The 15,165-nt window shown below is 42.2% G+C and overlaps 1 protein-coding gene across 1 annotated transcript in view; it reads right to left on the bottom strand.

Annotated features, from left to right (window-relative positions):
- The window catches only part of ASXL3 (ASXL transcriptional regulator 3), a 124,971-nt gene extending 112,680 nt beyond the window's left edge, over positions 1 to 12,291 (bottom strand). Inside the window, 3 exon segments of the mRNA XM_069854040.1 lie at positions 11,885 to 11,936; positions 11,939 to 12,014; positions 12,016 to 12,291. Coding sequence (XP_069710141.1) covers positions 11,885 to 11,936; positions 11,939 to 12,014; positions 12,016 to 12,258 — 371 coding nt within the window. The 5' untranslated portion in view covers positions 12,259 to 12,291.
- Positions 12,292 to 15,165: the final 2,874 nt, after the last annotated feature.

Here is a 15,165-nt window from a genome sequence, read left to right as displayed (position 1 = left end):
AAAACAGAAATAAACAAAAGTGTCCAGAAGTACAAGAAAACTTCCCTAGTTTCACATTCAAGTACCATGTCAGACAGACTTTTGCACATGACAAATTTTAGGAGATTTATATTTTTTGCTGCTTCAGAAATAACCCAAGCAAAATAATTTGAAAAATTCCAATAGGAGATCTTACTACCAAATGGATGAGGGAGTATTTTGGAAAACAAATTGTTTTGGGTTTTTTTCAATTATTCCCAAGGGATTACTTATAATTTCAATAATATTCCTGTGGCTGAGATAGCCCATAATCAAACTTCTTTTAAAAATAAACAGAACACAAAATAATCAAAACATAGTATTTCATTTCCAAAACAAAGGCCCTACCTTTTACAGAAGAGAGAAGACAAAATTTTTTTAACCTTGATGTTTAATTGAGACCCTTCTACTACCTAAGTCTGAGAAGAATCCAAACTTTAAAGATAAAATTTTGGGGACTTTAGCTGGTTATGTAATTAAGCAAAATGGTGGCAAAATAAATAAATAAACAAATGAAATGAAATTTTATCCTAGAAAAAATAAGGTTGCTTCCCCCCTCCCATTTCTTTCTCATATATTCCCCCCACCCCCAGTATTTGCTATTCTACTACTTATTGATGCAAGATCATCTCCATCTCTCCTTCACTGCTTCCCAATGCAGCACTACCATTTTTCTCCCCAGGATTACATCAATGTAACCAAGTCACACAAGTTTTCACCCCGTGACATGCCAGCAGATATAAACCCAGTTTCATTCTCATCTACTAATCCCAGAAAATGTATGCAAGTACTAAATGCAATAAGCTTCATAACTATTATGTATGTATGTAGCACTTAAAACCTCATTTTTTTCAGAACATTAATCCTTGGAATGCTTTCCCTAGATCACTTCCCTTTCCCTCTACACATGTATTTTTCTCTAAAATTAACTCCAACATTTAACACTTTAACTAACACATGAAGCTTCTTGCCATAACAGCTATATGAATGCTGACAACAGCAAACAGGTGCAGTGATTTAAAAAAAAATTTAAACCTTCAAAGCAGTAATTCCATTCTCTTTCAGTATCTATTCTTTGGGACTGATCCCATGCTCTAGAAATCACAGTATATACCATCAGGCTTTTACTAAGCACAAGGAGCATCAGTTCAAGACAAAGACATAGGATTGGTTATCACTGACAAGTTCCACTCAGATGGGTAGCACTCGTTCCAAAAGTGACAGAGGAAATAGGCAGTGAATCAGTTGATCCCTGAGCACTGACTGCAGAAAATGCAGTTTAGCATGGAACTGGGAGCTTTTTTCATTTCTTGGTAACAGCTTATTCACAGGATGCTGGGGCTTCTTCTGGGCAGACCAAATATCCCAGGCACATAGATTTGTTCCTATGATTCTCCCAGTCAGTATCACAGTACTGTAACCCAGTACTTGACATGAGATAGACATATATATATATAAATAAAACAAAAATTAAACATTTGGGCTGCTAAGTGTGGAATTCAAGCAACCATGTCAAAACATGCACACTGCATTCTGTCCTCCAATCAAATATTTCCTGCTGGGATATCTGGCAAACACTTCAGCTAGTGTACTGTGATCTATATTCAAAGTCTCCAGCTGCACAGATGTACTGGTCAGGCTGAAATAAATCATCACAAGAATCTCCACCATTATTTTAAAAGATTAGTAGCCTTATAAAGGACAGCTCTTGCTCTATACTGCCGCTTCTCTCTTCTTTTCTATGATCTGGACTTATGGATCCAAGTACTTGATGAACTGCCCAGCCATTTGTCTCACATGTGCTTAACAGACAGGAGATGTTTAATAATGCAACACAGCTAGACAGTACAGCATCCCAGGAACAGGACAAAAGGAAGACAAACAACCTGTTTGACATGGATTGCCAATGTAGCAAAACCAGCTACACAGATTTTTCTTATTCTTGGCTAAAAAAATTGTTTCAAATGGAGAGACCTCAGTACAAAAATAATGTGGGCAAATGCTTGGCAGTCCCTGACATCTTCAAGATTCACACTTGCGGAACCATGGGTCATCTTGAAGTCAGTAACAAAAAGTATTAACATATCATCAATAGTAACTTACTTTAAATTGTTTTCAACAGTGATTTATGGAGTTTATTCCATAACTAGACAGCAAGTCCCACTAAGTTATTTTATTTTTTGTTTCTGTTAAAGACAGATGAATGCTTGCAAGGTGTCTCAAAAGCTTGGAAAATGAAACAAATAATGAAATAGATTAGAATGCATTAAGCACTACTGCTCTAAGTATGAACCTGCAGCATTGTTATATCAAACTCCTGAAAAAAATCTAGAGGCTAAGGCCAAAAAAGCAGAAAATATGAAGGAGCACCATTACATGGATACAGAATTCTCAGTCTGTATAATAAAAACAATGTTTTCTGTCTAGTCATTGTAAGAAAGAAGAGTTAATGATGCATTTTAATTCTAAATCATACCTCTTGGCCACTTTTCATAATCATTTTACTCTCCTAGTTCTCAATTTTTTTAAAACAGGATATTAAATTCCACAAGAAGACCAGATTCTGGCAAAGGCCAGAGAAGTCCTAGATCCTATGGGCAATGAAAGTTACCAAGTGATTTTATTGATTGCACAAAACAAACTAATTTGGGGGGTGTGAATTATTTTCAAGTCTAAACAGATAAGGTGACCCCAGGCCCTTTCCGACTTCATCCGCTATTGATTAACAGTTTACGATTATCAAAGTAATACTCTAATTAAGATGCTTTTCCTGCTCTAAACACTGAATTCCAAACCAGTTCTCATTGGTCTTAACTGTCTAGAATTTCTAAATGAAAGAAATTACATATGAGATGAAAAAAGCTGGTGTGATCAGAGAGTGTCAAATTTGCCAGAACCTTAGTCCAGAAGAATGACAACAAGCTATGGCCAATAAGGGTCTATTTTCTCCCATTACCCTGGCTAGGAGATGTTGCCAGATAGGTGTAGTGACAGGAGACGCCACATGCTTCTCTGATACAGCAATGGCAATAGATATTCCAGCAGCTGGTGGATAACTGGGAATTCTGAGACATAAGAAGAATTAACATTTATCCAAAACCAGACATCAATACATGTATTGAAACATCTGTATGCAGAATTTGTTCAATTAAAACTGATGGAACTGAAACTCATCACTTATTGAAGGATGAAGTTAAGCATTTTAGCAATACAACAACAGCCGTAGAGCCTGATCTTATACAAAGAAGGTTCAAGCCATAAAGGCAAGAAAAAATCATATGGGACATGAAGACTGTGATTTACAACTCTGTAGACATTTCGCAAGGTACCTCACTAACTATAGTGAACCACTATACACAGTCAGATAGGTTCTCCAGGCTGCCAACAGTCAGCTGAAATGAGGTAAAACTGACCTTCAAATGGCCAATGTATACTTTGCTTAAGGCTCTTTTTCCTCTCTAGACATGAAGTTATACAAGAACCCAACCAGAAAGCAATATAAGCCCTGGCTGGAATGACTGCTTCACTAAATTTCTGATTCTATATATACTTAAGCAAGATCACAACAGGAAAGAGAACATTAAGTTCTCCAAACCAGATGTACTAGCTCAAGACACTTGTCAAGAAACACTTCCGAAGTTGCAGATGTTTTGAAAATGATGTTGTCTGTAGTCAGACTGTGGTTTATAGGTTGCGACTGTCACCCACAGCAAAATGATCTTTACAGTGGAGCCTCTGCAGGCAGCAAAGAAGGAGATTCTCATCACAGCCTCAGGTAGACCAATCTATGCATATAAGAGAACAAGTTTTAAAACAGAATGTGTAATGTGTGCCTTCTAAACAAACTTCTGGTGTTCCAAAATCATAAACAATAATCTAGTACATAACCAGGAATGACTCCTACAAAAAAATATAGTCCAGTCCTCTTCATAAGTCTGTGAATGCTGCTCACAGTTCCAGAGCACAGAGTGAACTGTGGTTGCTGATGCTGACAAAGGTTGTCAGACAAACCAAATTCAACCTTACACAACAAAAAGCAAGTCTCCTCAGACACCTGAGGTACACATCAGACTTAGAACATGCAAAGTAACAGCTGGATCTCACATGTTATTATACAAACCTCATTTAAAAGGCACTCCCTTTGAGCGAAAGCTACATGCTAGGGTCCACACACTTTACCCTGCCACAGACTTTACCCTGCTGTCCACAGACTTTACCCTGCTGAGCTCAGGCCATTACAGAGAGGTAAACTTTTAACATTTGAAGAATGAAAGCATCAGATCCCCTCAGTTTCCCGTTCCAATGACAGAAACTCTAGAGCTTGCATAGACCAAACTGAATGGTATTGCTCTAGATCCCTCCAACGCGAAGTGCAGTCCCCAGACCCAACCAGTGCACTGACACTGAGATGGCTCTAGGAAGGCTGCATGCACTGCCAGATGGCTTCCTAACTGTCCCCTGATATTCATGATGTCTATGCCAATTTACTAGAGTCATAAGTGGATAGATTTAGGTAGTGGTCTGCCTAAGGTATGATATTCAGAAAGACATAGGTCATCCTTTCAAACCAAGATTAGCTGCTGGTGAGAAGGTGCCCCTCCACCGTTTTTGCATTCCCAGAAGGTACATCTACTACCAAGAAAGTAACTCCAGCAACAGGAAACTACCTAGCAGGACCTTACAAAGACAACGCAACATCAGAGGGGCAGTACACCAACAATTCTGGTTTCTTTTGGGAGTGTGATTATCATTTGAAGTTGATATTGGCCACCCGTGGCCACTCTGGTGTCCTTCAGCATGGGGATTTGCTGCCTGAACTAACAGGATGAGTAAATGGGCTGAACCACGATGTGCTGCTTAGTAGTGGCTCTATTCCAGGTTGTTCTTCTGCCTTTCCATTAGAAGCTAACTGTTCCAGAGTAAAGGCTAAGATATCTGATTCCTTCAGTCTCTAAGTTCCTTAAAAAGAGGATTTGGTCAGTTTCAAGTGGTACCCATGGAAACTTAATGAAATTGTTTCCACTAATCACATCTCCCAGGTCTTGACAGCAGAAAAGGAATCCACTGCTTAGTTATTGCTGTTTGCATGGAATGTAAGGTTATCATTGTGACATCCAAGAAAAGCCAAAATATTTTGAAGCTTACAGTGTTTAAAAAAAACCCTATTACTCCAAAGACAAGAAGTCCCCTTTAGCAAATGACTCTTCAAGTGACTGCAATCTGGTATTCATGGTATAAAGAACCAAGAAAGGCTCCGGCAGGAAGTACAGTAAGTTTGGCTTTTCACCTCAAGGACAGCATGCTACCTGTTCCAGACTAGGATGCTACACTGGTGCAGTTCAATCCAGGGAATTGGTGAACAGGTCTAGCAGATCCAGACCAACCTATCTGTGAAGGGCAGCAGGGTCTTGGTTGTGGTTAGTGAAAATTATTTTCCTGCAAGGGTTGTCTCCTATGTTACTCTGCTTTGATAGAAATAATGTGACATTACTGAGAAGAGGTCCCATTCCCACGTCGGGTTCCTGCCTTTGTAAAGGTCTGTGATGCCAGGGTTAAAGGGCTGTCTCAAGATAAAGAGAATCTTCTTCCTCTCAGTTTGCTCTAGAAGAATGCAAGAGTTGAGCTGAATAGACTGAATTTATACTTTTTTTGTAGATCACCTTTGAAAATAAAAAAAATACATAGTAATTTCTGTATTATTTCATACTAACAAAATAAAATATTGACATTTAAAGCGAAATCATAGAATGTAAAAAATAAATAAGTCCTTGCTCAATCTTGTCTAACAAGTGCAAAAATTACTTTGAATAAAAAACTTGGAGGAAACCCTAAAGTAAACCAAAATACAATAGAGCTCTTCAAAGCAGCACTGATTGTGAATCAAAGGGAAAAGGCCATCAAAACTTCCCAAGCCATGATGTTTCTGCATGTCTGAAAAAGAATTAACTTAGAATAAATATGGAAATAATAGTAGGTCTCTGTTAAGCTAACAACAAAGAAATCCTTAATACCATAAAACAAAGTTATGTCAAATCTCCCATTTTTAAAGATACATGAAGCTCCTTTCACACAATGCTTTACAATGTTATTTATAGTAACGAAAGTAAAGACTTAAGATAAAAGCCAAAGGGATTATCATCAAGGGTTTAGCTACACAGAAGTTACTCTTCTAATTTTTTTGTTTCATTTGTGTTCTTCAAATATAAAGACATAATGCAAAAATACTTCGGTAACGCTATACAATCCATTTCAACTATACTATCTCAGCAGACCAGAAGAAGCAACAATCAGCTTTTGGACAGCCAGCCACACTGAACACTAACAGGCAATCTAAAATGCCAACGGGCTTTTGTTGTTTTTCATGTTTTTGGGGTTTTTTTCCAGCACAGGTTTCCTTAATTAATTAATATAATTTTCTTAAAGTTTACAGGAGCAAGAGAACAACTTTTAATTAAGAGCTGGATCCTGTCAGGAGACTAGTGCAAGAAATAAAAGAATTAAGGTATGAACATTACTCACCCAATATACACATATCACCTGAACCACGAGGACTCTCCAGAGCACCACAAAGCACACAGCCTTCCATAACACAAGGCAATCTTTCTTTCAGAATTAAATTTGAAGACAAAAGAGCAAAAATACCGGAGAGGATATCCAACACACAAATAACTCAACATGCACCACTGTCCCTATTCTTGTCGTTTTCTTCTGCTTTACTGACAATCAGTGGTGGAGACTTAACTGTGTTTCAAAACACCACTTAAAGGAAAGAGAAGAGGCAAATAGTAAGAGCACGCTACTCATAAAAAAATCCTTTTAAGATGTTACCATAAACTATCTCCCTTCATAGGCAGCTGTTCTATGCTTCATACCTATGCTGAGCTCTGCATTCCCAAAGTGAGCAGTTTCCACTCACTTTGTTCATGCCTTTGTAACCTTTTTATTTATTTATAGTACAAAAAAACAGGGGCTGTGTCTGGCAGTCAAATGATAAGAATTGGACCACTGCTACCTATTTAAAACTGCTATCAGTTCTCATGTGGCAGAGATTCATGAGACATGTTTTGTTCTCAGTATTTTTCATTTCAATATTTTTATACGGTATCTTACGGCATGAAATTATTAAGAGGCAGCAGTCACCATTTCAAGACTTTTAGCAACTGCTCAAGAGTCCTTGTGAGTTTAACAGCTGAAACTACATGCACACAAATTTTTTCAGCTGAAAGGAAACATTTCAAATTGCTTAAACTACTCAAGTGTTTAATCATTCTATTCAATTTTTACGAGTTCCACGTATGACCAGTAAACAATATGGCTTCATCAAATGAGGATCAGCTGAAGACAGAGGAAAGACAGGATGCTTCTCCTCCTTCCTTTAAGGATTTTCTTTTGTTCTCATTCTTGTAAGTGTTCTATCTTAGTTTATCAGACACAAAAAGCAGAATACTGGTATGGAGATAACACTCAGACTGTACATAAGCATTGCTGTAGTCTGCTGCGAAGTATGAAGTGAGTTGACGTATCAGGTATACATCAAAGATACGTCCTTTGGCATGTTGTAAAGACAGGTTGCAATTTTGTCCATAAAAATGTGTTCTACAAAATGGGTTCTGTAACATGAACTGTTAGTAATGTGCCACCATTACACTGATCCTGCACATGCATTCATTTCTTAGGAATGCTTGTTAGCAGGGCTGTGCCTTACCCTAAGATAAGCAGACTTGCATAAGGAAAAGAAACGGTGTGTCGCAGATAGAAAGATGCAACTATCTGCAGCAGACGTCTTCTACAAAATATGTATTCCAATACAGGACATACCAGTGGCTCCTGTTTTACTGCCTGTACCACATACGCTGTATTTACAGCAAGAGCTGAATATAACGGGAATTCTTTCCTGCTTATGTTTTTAAAATTAAGGGAACAGCTTGAGAAAACTCTGCATCACAGCAACTTAAGCTCTTAAAGACCCTTTAATCAAATACAAAAAAACCCAGTAAGCTGCAACATTAACTGTCAGTTTGAAGCTTCACCACTTAAGACTTACATGTTACAGTGTATTTTAAGACTATCAAGTAATGTATTTTTCTAAAGTACTTCTGCTTCTTTCATTGTGAATGTGGGAAATGGAGAGTTGTATAATGATTTCGGGCTCGAGTCCAGTTTTTGTACTCCTTTTTTATCCGTAACTATTACATGGTACGTTATGAGTTTCAATATAGACTGAATACAGAGACATGACCATATCAATTTCTCTCATAATTACTGTGAGAGAAAGGGTAAGAGCGAGTGAACGAGGCAAAAGTGTAGCCACAGAAGGAAGATGACTTTATGACTATGAAACAGAACTACTACAGAGGCGCTTTTGGTACCATAACTGCCTCTCCTACAGATTTCCTGCACAGCTTTGAGTAAGATACTTAATCTTTCCATGCATGAGTAAAGCAGAGGTCAAAATACTTAACTTCACAGGCATTTTGTAAGTATAGAAAGATTTGCATTTGGGAAGCTACTGGGTGTGGCTCATAATAACTACGCATGTATGACTGAAATATAAAAGAAAATTACATTTTGTATACAAAATTGAGTATGGCGTCTCATACCAAACAAAGAAAATAAAATGAAAAATCAGCAGCTCTTGCGAGTGAATTTGAAGCACCTGGGGAAACCAGCATACAAGTGTGTTATTTGAAGTCTAGAGTGTAAGATATGGACGTGCATAACAGAGTGAAAAAAGCAATGCCAGCAATCTTACCTCTGTAATTTCATATTCTTTAGTGCTTCACTCTGAAAGCCCAATATGGTTGTAATGCAAGGGTTTTGTAGAAAATTTAACACAAACATCCATGCATTTGCTGCATTTATTAATTCAACCTCTTGTTCCTAAAAATAATTCAGCAGCATACTATCTTACAACACATTGATCTAGGTAACCCATGAGTTGTTTTCTGTGAGCAGATATCAATCACTTCATCGTTTACTTGTCATTGGAAAGAAATTGATTTAATCAAACCCTGCAGTAATACATTATTGATGTATCCCAAGAAAACAGTCATAATGAACCATCAGGGTCCTAACATAAAACAATGTAAGGAGTGGTAATTCTGGCTTGAGTTTTTCATTGTGATTTGCAAACATGTCACTATAAAAGTAAAGCCCGGTGCAAGACTGTAGTTGGTCTGAACTACTACTACTTATCATTCACATAACAGACTTGGGACAAGTTCTGCACAACTTAGCAAACCCAGGAGGCTAGACAAAAACCACACTGTGACCCTTGTATATCTCCACCACTTATAGACAGCAATGTATCATTTTAATTAATTTTAGCAAATCATGCCCCTTTTAGGGAGGGACCATGAGGTGATAGGACATGATGAAAATAAGAGTGTCTTAGCCGTTCTCCTCAGCACTGGCTCAGCCTTTATCCTGCCGAGGCTTTAAACTTTTTCATATATTGGGCCACATAGGAATAGCAATTTTACTTGACACAAAATAAAATTCCTTTATGCGTATCTGTCAAACAAAACACAGCTTATAGTGACAACTGTAGCAGCAACTTGAAAGAGCAAAACTAGAATAGCATTTGTAGTATTTTATAGACTTTGGAATACATGTTGCCAGTTTAAAGCACAGAGAAAAAAGTACTGTAGCAACACTCGCTGCCAAAATTATTTTGGCAAAGGTGCGTGCTTTACTACAGTTGAACTTCTGTTACAATCGAGCAAAATAAGACAAGACAGCAGCAACACCATACTAGAACATCTTACCTAAAGCCTCATTATTACAAAACTGTTGTAGGATGTACAATGATCCATATCAAAATTTAGCACTGACCAAGCATATAAGAACAACTCAGTGCAGCTTACAGAGACATCTATAGGTAGTGTCTGTCTAATACCTTACGATTATTTACGTACCAGAGAGGCTGAATTTCCCACATAGAAATTCACAGAACAAGGTGAAAACATTTTTACAAGAAATGTGCTTCACAACTAAACAAATAATAGTAATAAGATATCAATACCCATTACCAAGAACAGATGTATCATTGGCACAAACAAGTCACTTAAGTGCTTGTCTGTATCAGAGATGAATAAAAGACCGAGCTGGTGTAAATAAAAAAAAGCTATATAACCAGCAGCCTATCTTAATAGCTTTGTCATCTTTCTATAAGCCCAACCAAAGCTGTACAACCCAACTTTGCAGAAGACAGACAAATATGTACCATCGTATGTGCTATACTGTGTATAACGGTTCGTTGTAAAATTCCAAGAATGGAAAGAACCCGTACATACTCTCAAACTGGAAAACAACATAAACAATACGCTCTATTACACTTAGAAAATGATAATACAGAATCATGAAAACAGATACAGCAGGGTAAGAGAAACAGTTTGTTAACAAAGTGGGAATGGACTAAGTTTCCACAGTCACAGCGCCTTTCCAGAAGTGGGTTTGATTGCCCTTCATACTACCCCCTGCTCAGTGGGAAAGTAGAGAGGGGTGAAGAGAAATCCCAGGACAGCGGTCTCTCTAACATCCTCACCCCAGTCCTCCTGTCCGCATTAGAAGAATGAAAAGGTATTCCCAGGTATTTCACTTTTCTCTAGAATTACAAGGAAGGATTTTCATGGGATATCTGATGCATGAACTTGCAGAGATCGAAACAATCCCTGGGCATTTACACACGCACATGCAAAAGAAAAAAATAGGCATTTCCTCACACATGCACAGAAGAAAGGGCGTAGCTATTTCTCCACTTCAGGCGGGGACCGGAGGGGAGCAGGGGGCTGCCCGTACCGCTCCAGCTCGGGGCTCAGCCGCGCTCGCAGCGGGCTGCCCGGCCCCGCACCGCCGGCGGGAGGGGAGGCTCCTCCCCAAAACACACACACACACAAGCACACCAACAACCCCGACACACGCAGGCACGGCCGAGACCCCCGCACGCCAGGGCACCCGGAGCTTTCCCTTCGCGCACTCGCATATACTTCCTCGCACACTCTCTCCCTCAAAGCCTCTCTCACAGACTCACTCCTTCACGCTCCCTCACACGAACACAATCTCCCTCTTTCTCACAGTCACACACACACTCTCCCTCCTTCTCCCTCACACACACTTTCCTTCTTCCCTCTCATAAGTCCTTCACACATACACACACTCCTCCCTCTCAGAGTCCCTCACGCACTCTCCCTCACACTCACTCCTTCACTCTCCCTCACGCTCTCTCCTTCTCCCTCTCTCACAAACACGACTCACCCACACAGACCCACTCACGCCTTCACGCTTCCTCACACACACTCTCTCTCCTTCCCCCTCTCCCCCTCACACACTCTCCGTCCTTCTCCCTCGCCCTTCTCCCTCTCCCCCTCACACTCTCCCTCCTTCTCCCTCTCCCCCTCACACACACTCTCCCTCCTTCACTCTCTCACGTTCCCTCACACTCTCCTCCCCCTCTCACCGTCCCTCACACACTCTTCTCCCTCTCAGTCCCTCACACAGACCCTCCCTCTCTCGCAGTCCCTCACACACACTCTCCTTCTCCCTCTCAGCCCCTCACACACACACACACACACACACACACTCTTCTCCCTCTCTGTCCCTCACACACCCCCTCCCTCTCTCGCACAGTCCCTCACGCGCTCTCTCGTTCTCCCTCTCAGTCCCCCACACCCTCCCTCTCCCTCCCTCAGAGCCCCCCGCACTCTCTCCCCCCTCCTCACGCGCTCGCTCGCCCCAACGGCCCCAACCGCCGGCAACAAAGCGCGGGGCTGGCGGCGGGGCGCGCGCGGCGCGTACACGCGCGCACACACACACACACACACACACTCTCTCTCTCTCGCACACTCGGCGCTGCCGCGGCACCTACCAGGCGCGCAGCCTCGGCCCAGGTGCGGTCCTTCTTCTTCCTCTTGTCTTTCATGTTTGCATCTCATTGAGGTGGTTCGGGGGGGGGGGGGGGGGGGGAAGGGGGGCGGGCCGGCGGGGGGAGGCGGGAGGGGGGGGGCCCGCAGGGGTTCCGCACGGACAATGATACGGTGACACCGAGCTCTGGAGCCCCCGGGGCGGGAGGGGCGGGGGAAGAGGAGGAGGAGGAGATGGAGGAGGAGGGGAGAGGGGGCCGGCTCGGCTCGGCTCGACTCCCCGCGGCGGCGGCACAGCTGACAGCTTGAGGGATGCTCCGCTACGCTCACAACAATGCACGATGACGTCACGCGGGGGAATGGCGCCCGCACCGAACATCCCCGCGGCGGCGGCGGCGGCCGCCCTCGCGAGGAGGAGGCCGCCCGACAGCGCTGCCGCCGCCAAGCCTCGCGAGAGCGGCCGCGGCGCCGCTCTGTCCCCGGGCTGGGGGCGGCGGGGAGGGGGCGCGGCGGGAGGGGGGCGGACTACAACTCCCGTGGTGCAGCGCGGCGGGCAGGCGGCGGAGGGGGCCGCCGGACTACAACTCCCGTGGTGCAGCGCGGCGGCGGCGGGCGCGGCGCCTCCCCGGGGACGCGGCGCTGGGGGCGCTGCCGGGCGGGGGCTGCGCGGGTCGGAGCGGCGGCGCCGAGCGGGGCGCGGGGGTCGCCCTTTATTCTCCCTTCTCGTCGCCGCTCTCCCCGTTTCCCGCCCGACCCGCGTTCGGTAAACCGAGCCGAAAATGGGGGGCCCTGCCCTCCCCCCGCCTCGCTGGCGCTTACCTCCGGCCGGGGCAGCCTCCCGCCTCGGGGGCGGCTGAGGCCTGAGCCCCCCTCGCCTCCTTCCCGCCCGCGGGCCGGGGTGTGACAGACCCAGCCCCGCGAGTGCCGGCTCGGAGGGATCCTGCGCTAGCGTTGTAGCCGCTTTTCGTGTCGGAACAAGAGAGAACATCTCCTTGTTCCAGTGTAAACAAAGGAGCTGGTGTGCCGCGCTCCTAGAACTGCCGAAGGATGTTTTCTTTTATTGGATGAGCTGGGATTAAGATACGAAATCGAAGCAAAGGACTTCGCACACCTTCCCGAGTTACAGGATATTGTGTGTTAATTGTGGGTTGTCGCCCTTGTTTCCTTACCGCCCCCAAATACTAAAGTATGTTTGGAATACTATTGAAATACGTTTGGCGTTTTTTTGTTCAGACCGAAATGAGTTAGAAATTATTCAGGCTTTTGTGTATCCATCTGTTCAGTCCCTGCTCCCTCCTTTCATCGCTGTCTTAGAAGTAGTCTATTCTGCTTTCCCTTTTCATCTTCGTTAGCACTAAACCTCATTTTCCTGCAAATGTACAGTTTAGGGGGGAAAAAAGAAAACCAACGGAACACGAACCATCGCTCCTAGCTGCTGCAGTGCTCAGACTTTTATTTAGAAAAGGAGTAAGGCGTCCCTGGAGGAAGCAGAAGTGCTGACCTGATTGTACTTCCAAAACTCTCCCTAGCTCTGAAACAGGCTCAAGTGGTGTAGTGTTCCAGCTACAGACTAATCCCGCTTGTCCTCCTCATCTTTGTGTTTTAATTGGAAATAGTACATGGAAGATAGTTCTTCACCATGATGCCTTTCTAGACTTCATAATGTGTTGACGCTTAAAATAAAGACATTAATGAATCTGCTGCTAAATTTAGTTTTGATTCCAGATTGTGCGCCATTGATCAGAGGGTTTAAATATGCCTCAGGAATGTTCTTGGGAAAAAAATTGCTACTGGAATACTTAAGGTTCAACAGAGTTAATTTGCATAAAAATTTTTACAATCATCCTTTGTTGTTTACTGACTACCTTCTTCATCACCTTAGTAACATTTAGAAAGGAAATGCATGGTACTAGGATCACTTATTTGATTTTGTGTTGTTTCTTTGACTTTCTTTTCCACCTTTTATGTCTCTGTCCTGCATCCTTTTTCTTCCTTTTGCATTTCTATGCCTTTAGTAGTTCTGTTGCTACATCACATTGGCTTCATTGACATCTCATTCTGCATGGTAGAAGTCTAAATCTTTAGTAATTAAGTACCTCATTAAAACTGCCTTGAAAATAAATCTCATTGTTTTCAGTATTGAAAGTACAACAAAACAAAAAAGCATAGGGAGGTTTATCAGTTACTCCTATCATAAGTGGCTGTTTAAAGACTGAAAGAAATGTTCTGCATTAGTTCCCCATCTGTTCATAGGTAGATGATGATCCAGTTGTTTCGCATGCAAAACATGAACTGAACTTACATTACTCTGGACAGCTCTGATGTTGGACAGAGGAGGACTTTTGCCAGGTAAGGAGGACTTCTGTCAGTTAAAGAGAAGCTCAGTAACCTTCTATAAACTAGTCTGCCTTGGTGAGGGGTTTTTTTGGTTTGGATTTTTTTTTTTGGTTTCTTTGGTTTCTGTTCTACTATTGCCTGTTTCAGTCAGGATCAGACTTTGATCTGGTATATCTGTGGACACGTGCAATAATATTTTTTGTATTACACCCTTTCTGTTCAGCTGGTGAATAAATGAGATGAGTGTCTGTGCTGCCATTTAATTCATTTGCATCATTCCTGGGAAGTCCAGGTGTTCCTAAGTTCCTTCTTTTGTTCACATGCAAATGATTGGAAATCCTATACTTACAGTTAAATGCACTGACTTTGCTGAAGAAAGAAAACCACTTATGCTGTTTACTTTGTCACAGCAAAGAGCCAGCATGCTTTCTCTGCGCTTTCATGATGTTAAAAAAAAACACCCAGAATTTGTGTTCCTGGAATGAAAGATTTTTTTTTTTTCCTGCAAAACCGTTTTACCTGAATCCTATAAAAGACATTATGCCAGCATACACAGAAACCAAGTAACTCAACAGAACAGCACACTGCTGCTTTAAGGGAGTTAAAACCCATGTCTAAATCTAGAAGCAGAGCAGAAAAAAGGTCAAGTTGAGCTTGTGGAAGAAAGCAGTTCCTATTGATTATAGACAGTATTTACTGCATGAATTGGACCTGACACTACAAGAGATCATATCTGTTGCTGCTCTAACTGAATTGACAAGTGCAAAATTGGGAAATGGTGAACTGCATTCAAGCTGCAGCCACTGGAACTACAGCTAAAAGCTCAGAATGCATAACGTGTGTGTGTGTGTGTATACACATATATATATGTGTGTGCATATAAACATACTAGTGCTGTTGCCACAGCACACTGTAAACCAGTCTGGATAACCTGCAAATAGTATAGAAA

This window comes from Phaenicophaeus curvirostris, chromosome 3, assembly GCF_032191515.1.
Source record: "Phaenicophaeus curvirostris isolate KB17595 chromosome 3, BPBGC_Pcur_1.0, whole genome shotgun sequence".
In the NCBI taxonomy this organism is placed as follows: Eukaryota; Metazoa; Chordata; class Aves; order Cuculiformes; family Cuculidae; genus Phaenicophaeus; species Phaenicophaeus curvirostris.
This window is presented reverse-complemented; position numbering and strand designations above follow the sequence as displayed.